This window comes from Alligator sinensis, unplaced genomic scaffold (genome assembly GCF_000455745.1).
Source record: "Alligator sinensis unplaced genomic scaffold, ASM45574v1 scaffold717_1, whole genome shotgun sequence".
In the NCBI taxonomy this organism is placed as follows: domain Eukaryota; kingdom Metazoa; phylum Chordata; order Crocodylia; family Alligatoridae; genus Alligator; species Alligator sinensis.
Window position 1 is genome coordinate 1,929,989 of NW_005841961.1, and position 27,891 is coordinate 1,957,879.

At 40.6% G+C, this 27,891-nt stretch overlaps 1 protein-coding gene across 2 annotated transcripts in view; it reads right to left on the minus strand.

Moving 5' to 3' along the window:
* The window catches only part of MMP16 (matrix metallopeptidase 16), a 302,780-nt gene that overhangs the window by 54,916 nt on the left and 219,973 nt on the right, over positions 1-27,891 (minus strand). For both annotated transcript variants that reach the window (XM_006020603.2, XM_025200241.1), the window contains 2 exons: positions 11,822-11,983; positions 8,445-8,662 (listed from right to left, as the gene is read on the minus strand). In XM_006020603.2, coding sequence (XP_006020665.1) covers positions 8,445-8,662; positions 11,822-11,983 — 380 coding nt within the window. The remainder of the gene's footprint in view (positions 1-8,444; positions 8,663-11,821; positions 11,984-27,891) is intronic.

Here is a 27,891-nt window from a genome sequence, read left to right on the forward strand (position 1 = left end):
TTTTCAGTTTGCTTTTCTGGTGAACATGGGGTCATTCTTCAATATTTAATTGAATATTATAAACAATTTTCTCTGTATTCCTTTGTGTCCCAGGATAAACTAAGCATGAGCAATCACTAAACTGTTCTTCTATGGAGGGACCCTATATAAATGATATTTTGAACCATAAAAATCTATTTGAAGATACGTGCTTCATTAAAGCATTTCAAAATGAATCAGTATGTTAATTGCATGTTTCACACAAACATTTTAACATTAAAGACAATTATGGACAAGGTCCCCACAGTGCTAAACTTCTATGTATATAAGTTATTGTATGCACTTAAGCAATTTCGTTGAGCTCAGTGAAACTCCTCAAGTGTGAAAGATTTTGTAGGATTTTTTTATTCTATTCTACAGGTTCTTTCAATTTGTAGGATTTGGGTCCTTCCAGTTTCTTAAAAGCCGTGGTTATCGCTGTTAAAAGAAGTGATTTCAATTATACTGTAAGCAGTGTTCCCTCTAAGCTGTGCAGCGTGTGCGGCTGCAGAGGTGTGCTCATGCTGCACTGCCAGGAGTGCCTGCATGGCCACGCACGCCACACAGCTTAGAGGGAACCGTGGTTGCAAGTGATACTTTTACTTCTGAGACAGAATTAAAACAATGTTTCAACAATGTATTTGGGGGCACTGGATCACACTGCATATTAGGATTGTATATTGTTTATAAACGTTAAATAATAATAAACAGATGTTTTACTAAAAGACTAATCCATTATGATAAATCATTCATGAGAACAAGAGGGCAACAACTTTTCTTTAACACATATAAATAAGCATGTCTGTATTAGCCTTATGCCTTTTATGAACCAGTTATAAATGGGACCTTAATATAAAGGTATGAGGAGGCATGATGTTTCTAGAATTGCCATCTTCCAGACAAACAAGACTTAAAGAGTTAATCCAAAATTAAAGAATAGAAATAATAATCTGACTACTGTAACCAAATCATGATTCAAGTAATTACTTTGTTCTTATCTCAGGCTCTTGCAGCTGGAAGTAGTGTTCAACATTTTCTCCAGACTAAGCATATTGTTTCTATGCACTGCTAAAGAGGTGGTACTATATAACCTTCCATTCAAGAGCTGGGCAAATTGATCACTATATTCTTTACTTATTTTGCAGGTATGTGGGAAGGTTGAAGAAGAATTTTGAGATCTTCAAATAAAGACAACTATATATCAGCTAAGTGCTTATTACTATTTATAAACCATTGCCTATCATCATTATTCTAGTTTTTTCCTCATCCTTCTGGTTTCTGGATGCTCTTCTATTTATTCTCATGCCAATATGGCTGACACCCCCATCCTTTTAATTTCTTATAGTCTTGGACTATTCTAGGTGTAAAGAAGTCCCTACTGAGTTTTGCTTGATCTGTCCACTTCTTTTCTGTTACAGAAATATAGGTTAGTTGACTTATAGCTGCATTTGGGGGCACTGGATCACACTGTACTGTAGTCTTGACTACAGAGCTCAAGAATGAAAAACCCCATCGGTGTTCTTTCCATACATTCCAATGTAATGAAATGAAGATTAGAGCACAGAAGCCTGCTAACCTCAGCCTCGGCTAATTCTGACCTCTTGCTCCCACTCTTTCATATGACAGAGCTGACAAACTAATGTCTTCCTGCACAGCATGCTCTGCTGAACTTTCCCAGGCTTGACAGCACAGACATTCAGTGTCATATGACAAAAACAAACAAACAAAAATAACCAAAAAAACACGCACACAGAGTAAGGTTTAGTCTTGTGTTGTTGTCTTTGTTTCTTTTCTTTAAAAAGTATTTTCCCCCCTCCACATCACACTTTGTCATGGGATTACCTATTGCTGAACAAATAGCAAATATGACAACTTCAGGAAGCCTCACTCACCTATCACAGATATAGAAAGATTTTTTTCTTACTTGTATTTATAGGATACTCTATGTTTGAAGAAAACAACCCATTCTGCAGTTAACATTGTCAAATGATAAGGGTAGGTGACCAGGTCCCTAAACACTAGGACTAAGGAGGGTGGATTCCATAGATTTCATAGACATTAGGGCTGGAAGGGACCTCGGAAGATCATCGAGTCCAGCCCCCTGCCCAAAGGGCAGGAAGTCAGCTGGGGTCATAGGATCCCAGCAAGATGAGCATCCAGTTTCATCTTGAAGGTGTTCAATGAAGGTGCTTGAACCACCTCCGGTGGCAGGCTGTTCCAGACCTTGGGGGCTCGGACAGTAAAGAAATTCTTCCTTATGTCCAGCCTGAAACGATCTTGAAGTAGTTTGTGACCATTTGACCGCGTCATCCCTTGGGGCGCTCTGGTGAACAAATGTTCCCCCAGATACTGGTGGTCACCCCAGATAATGGTGGTCACTCCTAGATGTAGACATTATTTTCATTTTCTGTTCTTCAGTGACTGCAACCTGATTGCACAGGCTGCTACAAAGGACAAGGATTTTGTGAAAATATATAGAACTGAAAAGAAGGAAAGGGGAGCCTTCGGGGGGGACCTTGTGGCGGCATATAAATACATAACCAGAGAGCAACACGAAGTAGGTGATGATCTGTTTACCAGGGCACCCCCTGGAACAACAAGAAACAATGGTCATAAGCTACTGGAGAGTAGGTTTAGACTAGACATTAGAAAAAAGTTCTTCACAGTCAGGGTTGCCGGGATCTGGAATGGGCTTCCAAGGGAGGTGGTGCTCGCCCCATCCTTGGGGGTCTTCAAGAGGAGACTGGACAGGCACCTGGCTGGGATCACATGATCCCAGGTTTGGTTACCCTTTTCTTGCCTGCCAGGGGCAGGGAGTCGGACTAGATGGCCCACTGAGGTCCCTTCTGACCCTAGAATCTATGAATCTATGAAATGTTCTAATGATACTTCAGAGCTGGAAGTACTACTGCTGCTAAGAAACAATCACTATGTGACAAGTAATAAAAGCTATGAAATTCAGAGTAATGGCATATATTAGGAGTTGGCAACCTGTGGCCCAGAGGCCATATCTGGCCTACAAAGTTGTCTGGTTCAACATGGGAGGGATGGGTGTCACAGAGCTGCACCATCCCAACCACCCCCTCTCTAACCCTCCCTCCTACTGCATAGCCTAATCTCCATGGCATCTAAGTTTATCCTTGATGTGGAGGGAACAGGTATCTGGCAGATGGCAGTTGGCCTACATCAGCAAAACATTGTCAACCCCTGGAATAGATATCTGGAGCGGCTCCATCTGGAACCTCTGGGATGTTACGAATAGGTGTGGCCATTTTAAAATCAGGGCCAAACTAGACCCTTGAAGTTTTAAACCTAGATTGTCTTAAAGGCCTAATGACATTTGCCTTATAGATAGGATATGATTAAATAACTTTATAATTATGGCGCTTTGCTGCAGAAAACTTAAAAGATAGAATGAATTACATCGTATAGGGGAAAACAAGAAAATGTATATTGGAAACACCTGTAATAATAGACTGCCTCCAGTGACATGAGAAAATGGGGTGTCTTTTCATGAACCAATACAATGGTTGAAAGATTTTGCATTAAAGGCAGAAAGACAATATTATACTGAGTTGCACAATTTCCCCAGAAAAGGATCATCAATTTGTTTTCTTCTGTTTTTCCGTTATTTTCTACATCCCTGTGGAAGGCCTAACTCTGCAGCATCAGTACTGTGCCTTCTTTTCAGTCCTACATATATTCACAAAATCCTTGACTATTGTAGCAGCTTGTGTAAGCAGGTTGTGGTCATGGAAGAGAAGAAAATAGCTAAAAGGAAGAGTGAAAGTTAAATGCTTAATAGGTTCAGAAAAACAGTGGAAATTAAAAGGAGCCTCAAGACAAAAAATGATGGTGCTCAAAACCTCTGCTATCTTGTTTGTACCTGACTGAGCATGATTTCAAGAAAAACTCTATTTAGAGACTGATTTTACACATCTGAAGAAAACACTTGATCAAAATTCAACCTATACATGCTATTGCTATCTTTCAATTAATATTTCTCTCGAGAGCAAACTTCTTCCTCATATACCATAGCAGTGATGGGGAACCTAAGGCACCCCCTTCTTCAAGTTTGTATAATATACTGTATAATTTCATAAATCTGGCATGCTTGGGAATGATCACCTGCTGGAAATTTGAAAATGCCGGATTTTTTAAACCAGCACGGCAGCCGGTTGCAGAGCAAGGGAGGGGGAAGCAGTGGCCAGTTCTAGAGCAGCAGCTGCACGTGGAGTGGCAGCGTGGGGTGGTGAATGGCAGTGGCAGCTGCTGCGCACAAGCTTTCCCCTCTGCATCCAGGAGGGTGGCAGGGGTGGGGGTGGGGTGGCTGGTCCCAGAGCGGCAGGGGGAAGAGCCAGATTTTTGATATCCAGATTTATGAGGTTATACTGTATTAGGACAAAGTAGTTACACAGAGGTAATTCCTGTGTATTTGAAGAATATTCATTTGTTCTCCCCAAAAATCTCATCATCACTACCAGAAAGGTTCAGCAACAAGAGTCTACATTTACTTGCTGATTTGTGTAAAGTCTTGAACAAGTTAATTTTTGGATTTATGCATTTACAACTTGAGTCAGAGCAGGAACAATTGTTTTACAATTATCTTGTTTACAATTATCTTTTAAATAATGTACATTAAATATGGTGAAGTCAATGAGAGTTGGCAGTACATTTTAACCTGTACTGTTTTAGGCCCCCTCTACGTGTTATAGGTATTGTATAATTAGCTGGTTAACTGTGCAATTACCTTAAGACCAGCTACACGTGCAAAGTACTCATAATACAATAAAAAGTTCCAACCAGCCATACAGTTAGACCTTAAAAATGTGTACTAATGTTATACCTGGTTGTTATAAAGCTTTAATTTGCATATGCAGCGGGCTGACAGGACTTCCAGCTGCACAAGCACACCTTGCCCAGTGTGAAACCCCTGGGCCTTGGGGAGCATGGCTGCCTCAGTTCCCCAATGCCTGAGGGTTTTATGCACCCCCGAGCATGGGAGATCATGGCTGCCATGATACCCTAGCCTCATGGCTGGATCCCCTCAATGGAGGGGTCTCCCAACTGTGGGAACTTACTTTTTGCCACTGCAGGGGGAGCACAGGATCAGGCTCCCACTGCACCAGCAATAAGGTGCAAGGGGATCTTATGCACAATTCCACAATCGTGCCTCCTGTCATGCACATGCACCTTCCTGTAAAGGAAGCCTTATGCTCAGTTCTACTTTAAACTACAAATAATCAGGGGACAATTTTTCACAGTGCACAAGATCTTTGACTTGGTACTCAATTTCCCCAAGCAATTCTAAAATTACAAGAACAAACCTAGCATCTGTGGCCTACACATGGCCCATGAGATAAACATTTGTCTATTTGCAATTAGTAAGACTCGTCGTTGTACATACATTGTAGACACATGATAAGTAGGAGAACATGCAAGCAACAGAATCATAAAACCATATAAAAGTAGGATTAAAGGGGACCTAAGGAGGTTATCTAGTCCAACTCCCTGCTCAAGACAGGTTTATTTTTCACTAAACCATCCAAATCAAGTACCTGCCTAATCAGTTCTCAAAAAGGATGGAGATTTGACAACCCGTATGGGTAGCCTACTCCAGTGCTTAATCACCTCATAGTGAGAAAGGTCTTCCTAATATTCAATCTAATTTTCCACTGTTGCAATTTAAGACCATTGCTCTGTTGCTACAGAGAATAATCTATCACTATTCTTTCTATAACCATTCTTCTAGTATCTGAAGACTGTTACCAAATCTCCCCTCTATCTTGTCTTCCTTCTTCAAACTAAATAATCCTTGTTCTTTTAGTCTATCCTCTTAAGGGATATGATTTAACTAAGCTGAAACTGCATTAACTTAACTAATTTAGAATATGGGCAACCATAACTCATCAAGTATAGGTGATGTTCCTCCCCCTAATTGCTTCCTCCTTGTAGCGGGCTGACTACCACAACTGGTTCCTAGACCATTGCTAGTACCTCATCACCCCTAATTGCTACAGGGTTGGGGAAAGGAGGTTATCTCCTCTGTGAAGCAGACCTTAGAATGCCCAACCCTGTTCCTCAGCTTATTTAGAAGATATCTACTTTCCACTAAATCCACTTCCACTTGTGCTTTATTATGGAACTACATCACCTATGGACCTGCATTAAACACCTGCTGCCTGCTAAACTGTGCCAACCTGAACCGTACCTCTTGACTTATCTTGCTGGGTCCGTGAAATATTGTAGGGAGAGGTGAAAAAAAATAAGCAAACTAGCAAGCGTTGGTCCTTCTGGCAGCAGAGGCACAGCAGGGCATCTCTGTGCCCTGGGCAGTGACTGAGCATGGGACAATGCTGGCTACCACAATGCCCATAGTGATGTTGGCTATTTTTTTTTGCACACATACCCCCAAAGTCAATGCCCCTGGCTACTACTGCCTTCCCCTCCCTTCAGCTATGCTGTTGTCTGGCAGTGAAGGAAAAGTTCCTTCTAATTTTCCTCATTTTACCTTTTTTTAGGCAACTAACAGAATTCTCATAGCAAGAAAATAACCCCAGTCCTATGTTAATTTCAGGAGTAGGAAATTAGGATCTGATAATCCATCAGCAAAGACAGGGTTCATCCATTTTCTTAGTTTCACAGAGGGCATCTTCTCTATGTATCTGGCCTTAGAAGGCCCAACTCTATTCCTACCAACATGAACACTTGTTCAGGTGATGTCTTTCCCCTTCCCAAACTTCTTGAGGGGGGCTGGAAGTGATAGCATGAATGTGGGACAATACGGATGAAATCTCCTGATAACTGCCTTTTAGAACCATTGCTAAATGCACAGAATTTATGGTAAATAAATTATTACAAGACTAGTATACAAAATTAAATTAGAAGTATTTTTTCTTAAAGACTACAACTTTTCAAGTAAAAAAGGGAAGAAAATAATTAGAAACTATATGTAACTATTTGTTTAAAATCACAGGCTTAGTCAGACCAAAAATTTGTATTAGCAGGCAAACATTTCAATATTTATTGGTTTATGTCTAAAATAAATTAGAGACTATTCTGTTGTTCTTGACATGGATTATACGTGGAGGAAGTAGGTATTTTAATATCCTGTTTAATGTCAACTTAGAAAATGAAATTCTTCCTTAATATTTCCATTTCATTCACAAAGACTGAAGACTCCCCAAGAAAGGAACACCAGTATTTAAAGAGATGCTGTGTTGAAATGATAGATACTACCCTACTAAAGACAAAATCCTCAGCTTTTTTTTTTTTTTAAATGGACAAAAAAATTGTCACTTGCCCTTTGGGTTGTGAAGGGAACCCAATAGTTTGAATGAAATAACATAAAATAACCAGCAAATAAGCACATTCTTCTTAAAAGAAACATTACAACAATCTAATAATTTAATACTAATTAAAGGCAAAGAACAAAGAAGCAGAAAAGGACTACTAGATTAGCAGGTCCATGTGGTAGGATAAATCCATCATAGTACGTATGTTGCCTGTGAACCCCCCGAAGCTACAAGAAAAAACATTAAGTATCATTGTGAAAATGTCTATTCTCTCTTAGTATCATTGTCAAATTACATATATATTTACAGAACAAAGAGTCTACCTAGTTAATTTTTACACAAAATTGGGACCTCAATGTATATTATGTGGTAGTTTATTACCTATTGTTTAATGTTCGAAATTTCTATCTATCAGCCAATAATTTACTTAAGAATGTAATGATTCTTGTACTTCTATAGCTTTAGTTTAGTTTACAGATTCTAAAGGTTTTGCTAGATCATGCTTCTAACAAAAGTTGTGCTTAGCTTCTTTGGTTTTAAGTTCTTCCATCAAAAAAGCTTTCTTCTAGTCTAGGTTGTATGAGACGTATCACACATATGCAGTTCCAAATAAAATGAATTGAAACTTCTGCAAGAAGATTCTTTTAGCACAGACCTTTACTCAAACATGTATCAATGCAACTACGGCACAATGAAAAATATCCCTTTGACTGACTGAGCTAATTATAAAGTTAAATTATGGACCCCTTGTTAAAGAACAGTTTGCTAAAGACACAATTTCTACAACATTGCCTGGAAGTAGCTAAATTCCCAATAAGACCATCCCTATTAACTCCTATTCATGACTGAATTATGATTTTTTATCTCTGCATAACACGCAGCATTTACTTACCCTTAAATTTTGAAGCATTCCAGTTTCTGCTGACATGACTGTATTCCCAAAATAGAACATTATAGTAATCCTCTGCTAGACATTTAAGCCATTTGTGTATTTATTTTTTAGTTTCTTTCTTGAACTTTCTAACTGTGAGAGGGCTGGGAAAGTCGAAGCATGATGAATGAGAGTTTGTTTTCTAAAAAAGTAGAAATGCAGACACTTGATCTAACATTGAAAAATTCACAGACTCCTACCTTGAAAACAAACATTTCCCGGCGAAGAATAGCAAGCGTGTCGAAGTTCCCATCACAGATGTTAGGTTTGGATCCAGGATAGGAAGGTTTGTCACCAGTGGGCGGCCGGGGAGGTTTTGGCTGCCTATCATTCTTCCCAGGGTTAGCTGGAGGGATAGAACGATGTGGGGGCACTGTTGGCAGAGGTTTTGTTGGTGGTGGGATCTTGTCAGGTGGACCTTTAAAAATACCAGCAGGACACTGATTCAGATCACACTTTAAAGAGGACTGCAAAAGTGCAACAAAAGTACACTGTAAGGAACAAGCCTGTATTGACAGGGGACTGGATTAGATATTCCTTTTCTGATTTCTGCATGTTTTGGTTCCAGATAGCTGAGGCACTAACAAAGGAAAAAAGAATGATTTCTTGAGAACGGATACCTCGCTCCTTTATTCAGCAACAAGGTTAGGTTAGAGATTGCAAAGGGTGCTGAAATTTAAAATCATGAACTGTTTATAGCATGTGCTTGAACAACTTTGAAAAACTGTCTTGTTGAGAACAAAACTCTTGTCTGTTATGTAAAATGTAGGAAATTTGTCTTACAAGTATGTAACAAAAGCCTTACCATACCATGTTTTTGAATACCCTCTTTATTATCTGTATCTATCCATCCATTCACCTATGCACACACACACACTGCACACTGAGTGGGAATATTTACATGAGAAATGACAGAACCAAGTAATGAAATGCACTGATCCTGCACCCTTGACTATCTAGCTTATCCAAACATCTGTCTACTAGTTAGTCTATTCTGGGACTATTACTAACATTTTTAGCTTTTGAGCAACTAGCTGTCTCACATAGAGAGAGTTCATAAAGCGCAAAAATACTTCCTTCTTTCCCCAGAAGTGGAACTTACTCCACCATTTATGCTGGCCCAAATTGCAGATCAGAACATTAATTGTGTACCAGTGACAGATGTAAGATCTAGTATCTTGCAACTCCCCAGGAATACAGTTTGGAAAATTTTCATTCCAGGAAAGATTATTTCCCCATGTCCCTATGGGGCACAAAGCCCTTTTCTAGGATTGAAAGAATACCTTTATGTTGGAGTCAGGCATTTCACGTGTCATAAATATATGGTAGAGCTCTTTAAAAGTTTCTAAAATTAATTCCTTACCATTTTTACTTCCATGTGAGTTCTGTACAACTGCACTTATGGCAACTAACAAGGCAACTGTTGCCACAGGTAAATGAACTTAGACAAAGTCAAATAAAAAATAACTAGCTAACTCTCTGCATAGCATTTGCAAAATAGTTTTTTCTCTTTTTTTTTGAAAAATAAATGGAACAAGTGAAAGTGTGGTGTGATATAAATGTTTTGATGACACTCATTTAGGATGATGTAACGAGTCCATATATAGTTAAACTACTGGTCTACATTCATGTTATTAAAACTCTCAGTGCCAGAACATATGATTTACAATTGGCAAAGTGAAAAAAAGTCATTCAATTTCTAGAGAAATGCTGGGTCTAATAATATTTCTCATGTATAGGATAAAATGTCTTGCCTAGGACCAGTAAAATGTCTGGTGGCAGAAAGGGCATTTTAAGTCTACTCACTTCCTCTTTTGATCTTTTAAATTATACAATTTCAGTATAACATAGCAGCTTGCGCTCTCTCATTTGCTGTGCTCTCTCATTTGCATGATAGTAGGTTAAACAGCAACTCTGTAGCTGGAGACAAAGCTAAAATTCACAGTGAAATCTGAATTTCTGATACCTGATCAAGGTAAATGAACTAGAAGGATAAATATTTACTGATTGAACATTTAAGGGAACCTTACATTACCCACACAACCCCAAACAACCATCACTAAGATCTAATAAATCATGTACTTTGTTCATAATTTTAAGGTGCACGACAATCATAATTAACAGTTAATCAGGAAGTTTTCAGCAAAATAGAAGATGTTTACTTCAATACAGGTATTATTTATTGAATCCAAATAACCTTTTAACATAAGTATTACAGAAATCAATTTGATTCAAAATCCAAATTAAATTTTCATATATAATTTGCTATTGATGTCAGGCATTTCTTCCCAGGGGTAACAAATGTCTTCAAAAGTATAGCCTACAGCTGTCAGAGCTTAATATTTAGTGCAAAGGGAAAATATCCTTGTCTAGCCCTTTAGTCTAGACTAAAGGGCTAGACCAACATAAAAGGTCATGAGAAATAACCTTCTTTCAGTTTAACCACATACAAGAAATTATAACCAGCCAGTCATTGGGTTCCCTCTGTGGAACAGTCTGACAATAAAAAACTTAATATTAGAATATTTAACATGGATGTAGCTGGCTTTCAGTTGGAGGTACACTATTATCCTACACTAACTGAGATGGCTTTCCTAACAGTAAAGACTAGCAGGAAATATAATCCTGTTAATATTCAGTTTAACCCTGAGAGAACACTTACCACTCAGACATTTAAATTGAAAAACTAATGAATGCAAAACAAATTAGTGAACTTAAACTATACTATTTGCAAATGCAAATGATATCTACTGGTTACTTGGCATTTACATACAAATAGTATGTATCTTTCACTGTAATACTAAAAGCACTCAATTAAATTAGCAAAGCAGAGTCGTTAATAGCTAAACTACAGGTGTCGAGCTCTTTAAAACTATGTAGGAAAAAGTGCCCCTGGAAATGTCAGAAACATTAATGTAGGAATTGTAGGAGTTAAACCTACAATTAGTAAATTGTTTTTTTCCTCCAATTAACTTGATTTTTTAAACTAACACAATAAATTTAGAATTTATTTACACTGGATGTTTTTTTCATTTCGGTTCACTAAAGCCAAGTACACGGATATTTTAAAGACTGGAACTTTTTTCCTCTGTTGTTCAAAACTTGGGTTGGTAATAACATAGTTTTGAGATCAATTTACTATATTTATCACGATAGGGGGCTTGCTGGGACCACAAAATTACTGTACCCAGGGAATTGCAGAGTATTATAACAGATAAATGCACAAACAACCCATTCATCCATTTATATGAGCTCAGAGTACTGTGGAAATAAGCTTGTTAAGGTTTAAGCTTTCATATCTTAATATTTTAATAGTTTGGGATTTCTCTGCACATATTCTTTACTACCATTTAAAATATTTAAGGTTGTCATTCCAGCTGAGTGCAGATTTAGATTAAGGTTGTGAACAGTGAGAGACTAAATAAGAGAGCTTCATCAGAATCCTTAGCTTCCTCATAGCAAGAATTCAAGGCCTCTGAGACTATGGCTGACAGACTGTACTAACAAACACTATATTTTTTCCCTTCTTGCCCAAAAATGCTCTTAAGCAAAATGCCTCACATGTATAATAACATACCATATATCTTCTGGATGCCTTGTAAATCATCAGTAGGTAGTTTGAAGTTGTCAGTTTCCATATACTGGTAAAATGGAGCCATAATTGCAGTGGGGTCGTTGGAATGCTCCAAGCCTAGAGCATGCCCCAGTTCATGCACTGCAACTAGAAAGAGATCATTCCCTATGGAAACAAAAAAGGAAGTGCTTTATAATAATATGAACAATAAAACAAGGCTAATACCATAACGAAAGATACGTTAATTGGTAAAATATATTTTACCAGAAGAAACCAAGAGTCAACATCTAGGGGATCACTTGAGCAGTGGCAGGCAGTTTTGTTTTTTTTTAACAAGACTATGATGATTATCACTTTATGATGTCAGAGATATGGTGATCCTCTGATGGATACCAATGAACATACTCATCTTCATTTAAATAGTGTTGTAGTGTGCACACAGTTAGTGAGCATCAGTCCTGCAACCATGGCTAGCGCACATACCATTTCAAAGTCTACTTTAATCCTACAAGACTGATTAAAATGTTTATGTTACAAAAATAGTCTTAAGCTCTGAAGGAAAATCTCTATGCCACATGCGGTAAACTTCACAAAATGAGCACTTCCTATTTAGGACAAATCCTGCAGAGAGCCTTAGTTTTCCAACTGTTTCCAATCAGACCCCTGCTGATGACCTGTACATGTTGTCCATTTCTGAATCAGCCCAACTGAAATCATTATACAGATAAAGGTACAGGTAGGTCTCCCATTACCTCTATCAAATACGAACCACTTTTATTTATTTATTTTGCAGTTGGAACTAAGCAAATTCAGTACTTTGTGTTCTCTTTACATAGGTAAATGGGTATATAAGAATTAGAAGCTTTTGTTTTTAAATAGCTCTTAATAATAAACAAATATGAAGCATTTCCAGTTACTAAGATGGAAAAGATTAAAATAATTGACTGAACATGACGCATATCGTTCCCTTTTTCAGTGAGTGCGTCTACACAAGATGTTTACTGTGGAGTTCTCTAATTAGCTCTGCAGGAAACGTCCCAGCATCTACATGTGCAGTACTATGAGGATGGAGTATACTAATTAACTCGAGTGTAGGTTAGTATTTGTAAACAGAAGTACTATCCTACAGTGGCATTTTTACTCCTCAGCAATGCACATGTAGATGCTGACCCAGCAGGCTGAGACATGTGGGTTTTGCTTACCCCCATGCTTGTGCCCCAGCCAGTCCCTTCGCAGCATGTTGAACTAAGTCAGAGCAACCCTGGGCTGGCAGGCTGACCCCCTCCCCCAGGCTCCCTACCATTCAGGGATGCTCTGACCCAGCTCAGTGTTCTGCAATCCTGGGCACAGCACCCAGGAGCAATGAACTCCAGAGTGATATGTGCCAAAGTTTATTGCTGCGCATTAACTGCATGTATGCCCAGTTATTATTATGTACTAGAGAACAAATATAGGCATGCTCACATTGTGTTTATATCTCTTTGGAAATCCATAAAAGAAATCAGACTAGTATTAGCATACAGATTTCACTTAAAAATTGTTCACAGCAACACTTGATTTTTATTACAAGTAGTTGAGAACAATTAGAAATTCTGATCTATGGAATTATTGCAGCCTTGCTAAAACTAGAGATAGAGGCTTTGAACCTGGTATAAAGGTCTAGACCAGGGATGCTCAACTTTGGTCTGTGGGCCAGATCCAGCCCATGGCACTGTGTAATTGTGTCCATGGAGCTCCCCAATGGGCCTTGCAAGGGGAGAGTGATGCCCTTGGAGGCTAACCCTGGCATGCAGGGTCAGTATGGGATCCAGTCAGGTGGTGCCCCAGGGTAGGAGCAGCATGTGCCCCATCCATCCCGCAAACTGGCTCTGTGCCATTCATCTGGCAAATAGGGCCAAAAATGTAAGCACCACGTATCCAGACCAGAAATTGTCTATTGTAAATCAACTTTCATTAACTGTCTCCTGTGACAATCAGGGCTTATCCAGAAGAGCACGCTTGTGTGGTTTGTGGCACCATGAACCACATGCGCTGCACATGCAGGCATTCACTGCATTGCTAATTTGCAATGTGGTGGGGTTTTTTTGACAGTGGGAGAACTTGGTGCAAAAAAATCATGTGCCAAAAAAAGTAGGGAGGTGCATGTGGCAGCAGTGTATGTTGCCTGAAACCAGAGCCTGGCGAGCTGAAGCCACATTCCAGTTGCTAGTAAGCTCCGTGTATTTGGATCACCATCACTGGAGCCCCAGGACGATGTCAGGATCCTAGGTAAGGCTGCTGGGGCCAACCCCAGGTGCTAGCCCCAGCCTCCTCTACCCCACTCGGGGCAACTTGCTGCATGCCAGAGCACACATGCAGCATGAAATTATGTGCTGCTGCTATTTGTCCCTGGGGAAACGCACACACATATTTGTCTGGATGTGCCCTTATTGTCTATTTGCTTTTCCAAGACTTTTACCTTGTAAAATATTAATTTTAATTGTGCAAACATCTAGAACATAAGTTGATCTATTTAAGCCAGTGGGACTACATGTGTAAAGGTTTTAAGGCTGGGTCCATAAGCTTTGTTTTTTGTAGCCATACCAAATAGTGCCAGCAAACATGTAAAGGACAGACTAATCCAGGTAGGGGAAAGGAAACTGAGTCAACACACACCACTTAAAATGAAAGTCCCTGGGACAGAACTATCACTTCTGCATATTTGTATAGTGACTACTGACAAAGGGAGCCAAATCTGGATCTCCTGCTGCTGCTCAAATATAAATTATAAATAATAACAGTGGAATTTTCTTAACATTTTCCTTTTGAGCAAGATGGTTTTTCCCTTACCCAAAAAGAAATAGCTAAAGGGCATAGTCTTCAAACCAAGTAATTTCCCACCTAAACAGCTCAATGCTTCCATGCTACCTTTCAATTTCCTATTCTACAAGAACACAGGTTACCCAGAGAGGTTGTGGAATTTCCATCCTTGGAGGTTTTTAAAACCTACTAGACAAAGCCTTGGCTGGGATGATATAGCTGGGGATTTGAGCAGGGAGTTGGACTAGATGACCTCCTGAGGTCCCTTCCAGGTCCCTCAGGTTCCCCTTCCAGGGAACTATAGGCCAGTTAGTCTTACCTCGATCCTGGGTAAGCTTTTTGAGAGAATTATCCTGGCACATGTCCACGAGGGGCCAGCAGGGGAGGTTATGCTTAGGGGCAACCAACATGAGTTCATTAGAGGCAGGTCCTGTCAGACCAACCTGGTGGCCTTCTATGATCAGGTCACAAAATCCTTAGATGCAGGGGTGGACTTCAGAAAGGCCTTCGACACTGTCTCTCACCCCATTCTCATTAAAATCTAGGGGACTGTGATGTTGACACCTACACAGTCAAATAGGTCGCTAACTGGCTGGAGGGCCGCACCCAGAGAGTGGCTGTGTACGGGTCATTTTCGACCTGGAGGTATGTGGGCAGTGGGGTCCCCCAGGGCTTCGTCCTCAGACCTGCACTGTTCAACATCTTCATCAGTGACTTTGACGAGGGGGTAAAAAGCACCCTATTAAAATTTGTTGATGACACTAAGATGTGGGGGGATGTGGGCATGCTAGAAGAGAGGAATAGGCTGCAATTGGACCTAGACAGGTTACAGGGGTGGGCAGATGAGAACAGGATGGGTTTCAACACTGACAAGTGCAAGGTGCTGCACCTGGGGAGGAAGAACCAGCAGCATACCTATAGGCTGGGGAACTCCGTTCTCATCAGTGCAGAGGCAGAAAAGGATCTTGGGAGTCATTATTGATGCGAAAATGAACATGGGCCGACAGTGTGGGGACGCGGTCAGGAAGGCCAACCACACCTTGTCATGCATCCACAGATGCATCTCAAGCAGGTACAAGGAGGTGATCCTCCCCCTCTACGCGGCACTGGTCAGGCTGTAGTTGGAGTACTGCGTCCAGTTCTGGGCGCTGCACTTCAGGAGGGATGTGGACAGTATTGAAAGGGTCCAGAGGAGGGCCACTCACATGATCAGGAGGCAGCAGGGCAGGCCCTACGAGGAGAGGCTAAGGGACCTGAACCTGTTCAGCCTCCACAAGAGAAGGCTGAGGGGGGATCTAATGGCCTGTTACAAACTAGTCAGGGGGGACCAGCAGACATTGGGGGAATCCCTGTTCCCCCGAGCACTCCCAGGAGTGACTAGAAATAACGTTCACAAGGTGGCAGAGGGTAGATTTAGACTAGACAGCAGGAGGTGCTACTTCACAGTCAGGGTGGCTAGGATCTGGAACCAACTTCCAAGAGAAGTGGTGCTGGCTACTACCCTGGGGTTCTTTAAGAGGAGGCTAGATGAATACCTTGCAGGGGTCGTTTGACCCCAGTGCTCTTTCCTGCCATGGCAGGGGGTCGGACTTGATGATCTGTCAAGGTCCCTTCTGACCCTACAAACTATGAAACCATAATTTTCTATGATTCTATAGGAATAGGGAGGTGAAGAGTGATTTTAAGAGAGATAGCTCTCTTTTGTGTATTTCTTCCTCTCCCTGAAACTGTTTCTCTTATCTTGTATCTAGAGAGACTGAGGGGTTGCTTATGTTAATAGAGGAGGATTCAGGCCTATAAGAAACCAAAGTGCAGCTCAATTCTTACAAATTCCAATTCAGCTACAACACTTATTTTCAGAATCATATTGCAAAAACAAACAAACAAAAACAAACAAATAAAAAAAATTATCAAAGAACAGAGGTGGAATTAGTTATGTGTTTTAAAAACCAATTTGATCGTGCCTCCAATTTTTCAAGTGTTTCTATTACCAACGTGCTGAGATAAACCCTAACCTGAATGAATAAGAAATGGTGAATACCTGACATTCAATATTTCACATATAAGACTGTCCCAGCAGTCTGACTGCTCACGTAAATTCCTAGCCAAGATACAGGACCTCCACCGAACCCATGAGGTGCACAGTGCCACCAGGGGAAATGCCCTGCTGGACCTGTTCCTTGCCACAGGCGATAACCTGGTGAGGGAATTGCAGGTTCTTGGCCACCTGGGTGATAGTGATCATTGCTTGCTGAAATTCACTATCCAGTGCAGGGTGTCAAGGACTAGCAGTAAGGCGGAAGTCCTTGATGTCATGAGGGGTGACTTCAATAAGTTAAGACTAGTATGAGAGGCATTGGGATCCCGAAGTTTCGGGGAGATGGGATTCCAAGATGGATGGTCGTTCCTCAAGGAGACAATCCTCTGAGCCCAAAGGGAGTCAGTCCTAAGGCATACCAAGGAGGGTAAGAGTGCTAAAAAGCCCCCATGGCTCAGCAAGGGCATTTAGGAATGCCTGAGCACTAAAAAGGAGGCATACATCCGATGGAAGCAAGGGGCTATTACCAAAGAGGATCACACCTCCATTGCTTGAGGCTATAGGGTGGCTGTTAGGAAGGCCAAGGCTGAGATGGAACTGGGGCTGGTGACCAGGATTAAGGATAACAAAAAGTCCTTTTTCAAATACATTGGGAGCAAGAAGAAGGCACCAGGTAACGTAGGGCCCCTGCAGGACACGCTTGGCAATCTGTTGATTGCTGCAAATGAAAAAGCGGACATCTTTAACAAATTCTTTGCCTCCATTTTTCTGAGCAGGGACTGGGACATCTTCCCCACCAGGAGTATGGAAGGACTCAGTGGAGGCACTGCCAAGCCTAAGGTTAGGGATGACGTAGTTAGGGAAATTCTGGAGGGGCTGGATGTGTTCAAATCAGCAGACCCAGATGTCCTTCATCCAAGGGTGCTGAGGGAATTGGTGGGGGTCATTGCAGGGCCCCTGGCATGGCTATATGAGCACTCATGGAGCTCTGGTCAGGTGCCGGATGACTGGAAAAAGGCCAATGTGGCCCCCGTTTACAAGAAAGGGAGAAAGGAGGACCCAGGTAACTATAGGCCCGTCAGTCTTACCTCAGTCCTGGGGAAGATCTTTAAGAAAATCATTAAGGAGCACATCTGTGAGGGATCAGCAGGGGAGATCATGCTCAGGGGGAACCAACATGGGTTCATTAAAGGAAGATCCTGTCAAACTAACCTTATTTCCTTTTACGATCAGGTCACAACGTCCTTGGATGAAGGCGTGGGGGTAGATGTCTTCTTCCTGGACTTTAAGAAGGCCTTTGACACCGTCTCCCACCCCATTCTCAAAGAAAAAAACCCCAGGTGACTGCAGCATTGATGCCTACACAGTCAGATGGGTGGCTAATTAGCTGGACGGTCAGACATAGAGAGTGGTGGTGGATAGGTCGTTTTCGACCTGGAGGGATGTGGGCAGTGGAGTTTCCCAGGGCTCCGTCCTCGGGCCTGTACTGTTCAACATCTTTATCAATGATTTGGATGAGGGGGTGGAAAGCTTGTTATCCAAGTTCACTGATGACACCAAGATGTGGGGCAAAGTGGGCACACCAGAAGGGAGGGACAGAATCCAGCTAGATCTGGACAGGTTACAGAGATGGGCAGATGAGAATAGGATGGAATTCAACATGGACAAGTGCAGGGTACTGCATCTAGGGAGAAGAAACCAGCAGCATACCTATAGGCTGGGGAACACCCTTCTTGTCAGCACAGAGGTGGAAAGGGATCTTGAAATCATTGTTGACTCTAGGTTAAACATGAGCTGCCAATGCGAGGAAGCTGTCAGTAAGGCTAACCGCATCTTGTCATGCATCCACAGATGAATCACAAGCAGGTCCAGGGAGGTGATCCTCCCATTCTATGCAGCTTTGGTCAGGCCGCAGTTGGAGTACTGCGTCCAGTTTTGGGTGCCGCACTTCAAGATGTGGCTAGCATTGAGAGGGTCCAGAGGAGGGCCACTCACATGATGAGGTGGCAGCGGGGCAGGCCCTACGAAGAGAGACTAGAGGGCCTGAACTTATTCTGCCTCCACAAGGGAAGGCTGAGGGGGGAGCTGGTGGCTGTCTATAAATTCACCAGGGGGGGGATCAGCAGGGAATAGGAGATGCCCTGTTCCCCCGGGCACCACACGGGGTAACTAGGAATAATGGCCACAAGTTGATAGAGAGCAGGTACAGGCTAGACATCAGGAGGCATTACTTTACAGTTAGGGGAGCTAGGACCTGGAACGAACTTCCAAGGGAAGTGGTGCTCATTCCTACCTTGGGGGTCTTTAAGAGGAGGCTGGATAGACACCTGACTGGAGTCATATGACCCCCGCATCTGTTCCTGCCCAAGGGTTAGATTTGATGATCTGTTTAGGTCCCTTCTGACCCTAGCTACTATGACTATGACTATGAGTAGGATGGCTTTTAAAATATAGGTTTCAATGAGTGTTGAAACAATCAAAGCTAGGACTCTACATGTAACTGACAGATGTTTTTCTTTCATTTTCTTGGTACCTAAGCCCAGAGATCTGAAAATTAAATAAACAGGCTTTTTACTTAGTGGAGCCATGAAAAAGAAACACATCTTTCCAAAATTAGCATAATGTACCTCCAAAAATGAAGAATAAAAGTTTGTTCTCTTATTTGTAATCTAAAATATTATTATGATAATATATTTCTCTACATATGTTAAAGAAAACACTTCATGTATTTTTAGTACGTTAAAGGAGACACCAGATTTATAAGAGGTAAGATTAGAGACTATAGTGCAACAGGTCTGAGAAATTCTGACTGATGTTATGAGGAACGCTTTTTGGAGAGCTAAAACCTCACCCCCAACCAAGGTTTAACCTTAGATAATTATGTGCAACTAATTCACAACTGCCATTACTGACAATTTCTTGACCAACCCCTTATATATGATGAACGGTGATCCGGGTTTTCCATTTCCCATGGAAAAAACAGAGAAAACCACAGAGAGAAAACACAGATTTCTCCTTTTGGCAGAGAAACCCATGGATTCCCTGCTTTTGCAAATAGCTCTTGTAGGCTGGCTGAGCTCCAGCCTGCAAAAGCTATTTGCAAACAGGGCGGGAAACCACAGCTCTGCTCAGAGGTGGAGGGGAAGGGCAGGGCCTGAGGCTCTCAGTCAGCCACAGCTGCGCTCAGCCTCACTTTTCTCCTGGAACCTGAGGTAAGTGGGGCTTGCAGGGGGCTGGGGGTCCATCTGGCAGGGCTGGGGGTTTGCAGGTCATGGCTGGCTGGTGCACCGGCAGGGCTGGGGTGAGCCAGGACCTGGCCCCAGCCCCAGTCTCACCTGAGCGGGCAGCAGCAGTGGGGGAGCTGGCTCCGTGCTGCTTCTCCTGCAGCTGCCTGCAGTTGCGGGCAGGGAGCTGCAGACTTGGGTCCCTGGCCCCATAGTCCTGGCAGCTGGCGCCCTCTCCAGCAGGGCTGGGGGGCAGAGGCTGTGGGTGGGGGGCAGGAAGCACGAGTAGGGCAGGGGGGGCTGTTGTGGGGGCAGTGAAGGGCACCAGCAGTATTGGAGGGACTGTGGGGGCAGTGAGGGGCACCAGCAGGGTTGCGGGGTGCTGCAGGGGGCTTTCAATTTGAATAATGGATTTGGGGGTTCTTGTCAGAGAATTTGCAATTTTTCATCAGAGAATTTGTGATTTTTTTTTTATCAGAGAAAACCAGGATCCCTGGTGATGAACAAGAGAACATTTGCAAGGGCATTTAAAAAGGACAGGAAGGAATATAGTCCACCAATGTACTAAGGTATGTCGAATATTGTTTTTCTGTTCATTTCCACCCTTTATTAACTTATTTTTACTATAAACAAACATTTTTCTTTTTGTGGGGCTGGCACACATGATTTATAAAAAGAGACTGAGGGAACTGGGCTTGTTTAGTCTGCAGAAGAGAAGACTGAGGGGGTATTTAGTAGCCACCTTTAACTACCTGAAGGGTGGTTCCAAGGAGGATGGAACTAGATTATTCTCAGTGATGATAGATGATTGAACAAAGAGCAAGCATCTCAAGGGAGGTTTGGGTTGGATATTAGGAAAACTTTCTCACAAGGAGGGTGGTGAAGCACTGGAACAGGTTACCTAGAGAGGTGGTAGAATCTCCATGCCTCCTGAATTTGGAGGGGCACCCGCAGAAGCCACTGATAATGACAGCCCTGTCAGGGGGGCATCAGCCCTACCGAAAGCATCAGTGTCGGCTGTCAAGGGGGGCACCAGCCTGTCAGGAGGGGCACATGCACCGCCTACCAGTCGCCTATGCTCCATCCTTAGAGGTTTTTAAGGCCCAGCTCAACAAAGCCCTAGCTGGAATGATCTCATTGGGGATGGTCAAGCTTTGAGCTGGGGGTTGGACTAGATGATCTCCTGAGGTCCCTTCCAACCCGAATTTTCTATGATTCTATGATAAATATTCAAAACTAAACTCTGTCTTCCTTTGGGCCCTCATAAAAAAATATTTGCCAAAAAGCTCCAAGGCTCACAAGCTCATAATCAAGGGTATTATCCAATCTGAGGCCTTCTCTCCAGTGGGTTGGTCACTATGTCTGCTGCACCTGCTTACAATAGTTTTAACATAATTCAAGTTAATTTTATGTTATATGATTTGACTGACTTAATGTTGGGGCGAGGGGAGGGATGGAACATAGAGTGCTGTGTATGTAGTGTCTAATCTTTAATGCTTGAAAGTTGTATCATTTCTAAAAGAGCAAGGGGAGATACTCTAGGGGAGATTTTAAACTTTATTTTGCTCTAGTTGTGCAACTCAGTGTAAAGGGAATAGAAATAAGTCAGTGTCCTTCACTGCAGGCAAACTATTACACAGTAGTCACAAAATAAGAACAGTTGCTTAAAGAGTTTCCAGCTCATAGCACAGCTGTTTCTTGGGGTTGTAGAGCAGAAAGTGGGATGCAGCAGACAGGCTAGTACTCTCTATCTTCTCCCTGTGCTGATGGAACTTATTCAGATACTTCAAACACTTCCATAAGTCACAGCAACCATTTCAGAGAACATATTTGCTAATCGCAGTCAGAGGCACAGAGGGCCACAACTGCACCACAACCTTTAAACTGCACCACAACTGGAGGCTACACTACAACCAGTTACCCTAAATTAGTTAAAAAAGTTAAGTTTAAACCAGTTCTAGATTCCTTGTCAAACCCAGGCAGATAGTTTTTAAATGGAGATATAAGAGTTTTATTAGTATCTTCATTCTCCTTTAAATCATTATATTTCTAATACTTGGCTGCTATTATCACTTTCAGAATTACCCTATGACTTGGGGAGCAGATAATTATCTACAACTTCACAATGCCACTGTGACATCCTTTTACACTCTCATCAAGAAAAGAGAAGCTGTGCTCTTTTTTTCTCTTCAGATGGAGTATCTTTCTTCAAATATTTTCAATTTCAGCCTAAAGAATCCTGAGTACACATCTGTCAAGTGCAAATGTGTCCATTTGGTGGTCCTCCTTTTTAAGCTGATCTTACCAAACTCAAATGCTTAGCCAAAGTAGCTGCTGGAGATGGGACTAGACTCTTCCACTTTAGTTTCATCAACATTGCAAGAACTCGAAATAATTCTTCACTCAGGTCGTATTAACAAAACAGGATCCAAACTTGGACTTCATTTCTTTCAATGTAAGATTTTTAGTGTCATATCCTGGTCTGTCTGCTACCCACTACAAAATATCTTCTGAAAGATTTTGTGTGCGCGTCCTGACAGCTCACCAAAACTTGTTAAGTGGCTCTCCAGTAATTGCTCACCCCTGTTCTAAAAAGCAATGTAGTAATTGTTCACCCCTGTTTTAAAAAGCAATGCAGAGGCTTAAAATCCAAACCAGGCTGAAAAATAAAATAAATGGTTACTATAGGGAGGGAAAAAACCAGAAGAAAAATATATGAAAAATTGCTTAGCATAAGAAAAATAAAAAATACCAAAAACATAAATCCAAACAAAGCACAGTTCTACTGCAATCCTAATATTTACCAAACAATTCTCCAAAATAATACTTTTTTTTGTGGCAGTACTATAAAACTCAGAGCACTTTGGGCACCTACACACGTGCTGGACGCCTGCTCTGACGTATGCTAATTAGCATGCACCAGCAGCTTTGGCATCACATGTATTCAGTGTCCCCCTGTTTCAAAATGGTTACAGGGGTGCTTTAAATAAAGCTTGTTGAATGACCTTTAGTTAAAGCACCCCCTCTGCTGTTTTCAAGTGCAGGATGCTGAATATACAAGATGCTGCAGGTGCTTTAATTAGAATGGCTCCCAACAGCCAGTCTAATTAAAGCGCCCCCTACCTCTGACACCAAAGCATGTGTAAAGATGCCCTAAAAGTCTAACTTGGCAAGTTTTCAAGAAAATAATATATGTTTGATAGCCATCAATTTGTGTTTCATGTGTATATTGTTTAAAGTTAAACATAGATTTCATTCTTACTGTTGACTTGCCATATTACAGATGCTAAAACTATGTTCTACAAAATGATCAGCAGGTTTCTTACAGTTACATAGGAAGCAGAAAAAAATATTATAAATCTAACTTACTATTCTTTTTTGTTATTGCTTAATTTTCACTTTGTTATTTTACCAGCTAATGATATGAGCGATATTCTCTCCTGCTCTTCATCAGTTTAGCTTTTGGACTCATTTCAACAATGAAAATTTAAACATATGTAACAGTGTATTCTATTATAACTACCATATATATAGTATACACACACACATACACACACGTATACATGGCACAGTTGTATAAGTTGTATAAGCACGTATAGTGAAGGTTGTGCAAGTGTTTTCAATCCAAGAGATCATTGGTTACAAGTTTCTCAAAGTGTTGCCATTCTCCCTGAAATTTGGTTGCCTTGATACTAGTCAGAGAACATATTGCAAGTTTAAATTAAAATGGTTAAGCCATTTTGAAAAAAAAAGCAAAAGAGTAAAATACACACACATTCACACTTATATTTCTATATAGAATATAGTGTGCGTGCGTGCGTGTGTGTGTATATATATATTCACACACATACAGGGATATGTGGTTCATTCATTGTGCCAATATGAAAACATTAAGAGTAAGAAACTTATTTTTCCCATTGGATATATATGTTTCTGTGTGCATGTCTGTGTTATAAAATATAATATAGAATATAATGTACAATATAAATTAAATGTTACACATCTATTATTCAAAAGCATTCTTAAAACAGACCAGAGGATCAGTGGGAGACTTCAGATGCTTGAAATTTGCCAGGAAGATACGTGCTGTGGTGCAGAATGACTGTTCAGTGCTTCAGTGATAATGGATTGTGGTTTGCTAAAGTCACATGGAGTTAGAAAAAAGATTTGGAATACACATATGATTTCTTCCAATGTTTGATTCTGAATAGACTTTTTAAAATGTAGGAAAGTTAATTAGCATGATTAGTAATGGTGTCTGAAGAAAGTCACACCTTTAAAAGGAGTTCACCTTTCATACCATATACTGGTGTGTACGTACAAGGATAGAAGGATGAATGATGGATGATATGCTACAGATTTACAATTGCATTTATTGTACCGCAGAAAGCATTCTACTGCTATCTAGTAAACAGTTTGTTCAGGGAGGAATTTATCTGTCTTCATTTTCTTTTTAAAAGGCACTGATGAAAAGACGCTCTTTTGTTTCTCCACAATCAGTCACTGCACATTCAGGGAATCCGAGGATTAGATTGACAGTATCTAAACTGCTAGCTACCAACCTTTCTACACACTGAAAAGGGAACCAGATAGAGATGGGAGAGGAGAGGTAATTGTAAATGCTGTTTCCTTTCAAAGATGTAGCAGTGGTTATGCTCCTATTGCACTTACACAGCTCAGAAGACACTATGCTTGTCTCGTTTCTGGCTCTGAGGAAACCCAGCTGAAGTAGTGCACCTCTCTACAGTTTCCATTACCAGCCCTGGTATCTGATACTACATTATTCCATATTCTACATAATCATCCAGTGTAAAATTGCTTACTATACAGATCATCATATAGTCCTTATTATTTAATTTCTGCTATTTGGTTTCTGTGTTTTTTTCTGAAAAAAGAAGCAGATCTAAATCAGTGTAATATTCAGGATTATGAGATTCAGTGCTTGGAAGAAAATGTATTCAATAAAACTTAATAGTTGAAAAATTGGTGCCTGTTGGTACCATACTATAAAAACCCCAAAGGACACAACTTTTCCATTAACTAATGAATTTTTAAAAACAAATTACCATTGTTATAGTAATACAATCTTTTAAAATGGTATGTTTTAAAAGTAATACTTTGATCTCAACAGAGTAGGGATGGGCATCTTTAGAAACTACATATTTAAATTAGAGAACACAATTTTTCCATCAGCATTTTGATTTTGAAAAGGAAATCTTCATAAATGCCCACCTTTAATCAAGATCTGGTTTCAAATTTGCACCTTCAAATTTGAGAGTTAGAAATACAGCACTCCTCTTTATGTAGCTGCAAATAACTAGGTAACTAAATAATGTTACCTCTGCCTTTACAACAGTCTCACTAATATTCCATATTGCAAGCACTGCAAATACAAATACAAATACAGCTGCAACTGTATCTATTTGTACTCTTCCTTCCTTCTCTCTCTGTTGCTGTTTTTAGTTGTTGCTGTGGGAACAATAAGCCAAAGAAGTGAGTTTTGCACTTCTTTCTGAAGGCTGTGAGAATGAACACATGCTGGGACTGAATATTTGGATATGTATAAGCACAGAGCATGTATCACACAGTTCCCTGCTCTCCTTCCCTGTTCTGTCCTTGGGGGTCACTCCTGAGAATAAAATGGACTAGTTCCTACATTCAAAATGGCAAAGTTAGAGAGAGGATGCAAAAAAAAGTTTACTGTAATTGTACAGAGATTTGTTTTTAGGTCACTCCGTGAAGGTGCTGTGAGGTTAAGATTCTTACAGCTCTTGAACTGAAGGACTAACCTCCCCTCTCCCCCACCATCATCACCATGTGCTTTAAAACCCCATATATCTTATTATTAAATGAAACCAGTGTGATATTGTCAGGAACTCCCGCTTTCAATATTCAGAAAGGATGAAATTCACCCTAGCACAGAGGACTGTGGATCACTGGAAGCCCTACTATAAACCTTATATGGGATTTAATTTGTGTAGTTTTTGTGCCATCCCTCTGGACAGAGATGAATTTCATTTGGCCTTTTCTGAACTTCTAAGCATGTTTTATTATTCTTCATTTTAATTCACATCCAGATCATTACAAATCAGGTTCATAACCATATGCTATATAATAGTGATCCCACAGCCACTTGTTTAGATTACCCTTAGGCTTTTTAAATTTAAAATAATATGATTTTTTTGATACTATGGCATTTCATGATCAAAATACCTATTATATTCTGAAATCTAGGAAATTTTCTTGGTGCTCATAAATGAAAAAGATGAAAGGATGACAAATCCATTATTTTTGTTTTCACTTTTTTACATTTGATCTATTTATATTGAGTGTTCTGATCCAGGTTAATGGAATTACTAGTGTGCTAAATCTGTCTCTAACAAAGAATATGTCTACACAACAAAATGAAGGTGTGGGTATAAAAAGAAAGGGTATCCCCAGTAAGTATAACTAGCATGGGTACACTAACTAGGAAAACAGGGTTAGCTTCAGCACAAGGTAGCAACCAGCCTGGAAGTTCAATGGGAGCTCTGGGAACATACTCTAGTTACCACCCCTATGTTTAGGCTGGCTAAGTGAAAACCAGCAAGGGCATGTTTACCTGTGCTACAATCATATGTTTAGAACATAGCATAGGACATGTCAGCCCTAGACAAACTAAGGTCGCTGTTGTTTTTATTTTTAAGTGTATAATAATGTAAAATATAGATTTAGTTTCTCCTGTATGTACTGTAACTATATTAACAACCCCTTTAAAAAACAGAGTAACAGTGTACAGACCAAGATTTTATAATAGTAAATCTGCATATACTGGAATGGCTTACTTACATAAGAAATAGGAGCAGTCTATACCAGTCTAAGGCTGGTACTGGTATTAACAGGTTTATTATCCACACTAGGAGTTGCACCAACACAATTATTTTGGTACAATTCACACCCCTCATCAGAACAGGTCTACTGAGGCAAAACCTGAGCAGATCAGGCCTAATTGTTGACTCCCATTACTTTGGTTGTATTCCTATATTCATTTAGGACAACAGAAAAGCTTCCATTCATTGTAATAGCACTGTGCTTAAATGAAAGTGATCTATATTTAAAAGCATTAAGTACTCGTAATTGATGTGAACAAAAGCTCAAAGAACATTACCAACCCATAGAAGGAACAGAAACATCAATATGCAAAAAGTGTTGTGTTTTAAATTAGCTTGTTCTGTTTTGATCTCCCTTTTACAATCCTCTTCCTAAACTGATACATCAGTTCTAGATGCTTTGAGGCAGCAGTGCAGTGCTAGATGATTAGCACTTTCAAAATCAAACCATTTACTTAGGAACCTAAATATAGGCTACAAAAGCTTGACTTATACACACACCATTAGCATGCTCAAGTGAGGAATAAATAGCTAAGGTCAGGACTACATGCACAAATTGATCTCTGCCTTTATTTACATGGGAATTATGATAAAGTTTGTAATTAGGAAATCACATACTGTTTCCCAAATATTAAAATGCAGTATTCTATTATTTTTCCTACAGCTCAAGGATGTCATTCATATTACATGACAGATATTGAAGAAAACATAGATTCTTATATAATCCTTGCCTTATGCATCACCCACCATACCATATCTACAGTAAATGAGGAATGAAATCATTTTGATGCTAAAGATATATGGTAATATAGTCTATTGTATTATTTGAGCTGCCTGCATATTATGGAAGTCCTTGGCTCCCACCTCCACAAGGAGAATATGTCCTCAGGACAAAAGCAGGTAGCTGTATGAGATCTGGAGATATGTAAAGATATTACTGTCACAACCCAAGGCTGTGATTTTGTTTGTGCGCGCTTCAGCACTGCTAAATTATTTCCCGCCGCTAGGAGCTTTCTTTGCAGGGTGCATTTCTTAGTTGCAAAGAGAAATGCACGGTGCAAAGGAGTTCCCGCCATTCGCATGCATATTTGTGTCCCACTATTGGCCAGTTCTAAATTATTCCCACGTGGCGGCTAGCGATTG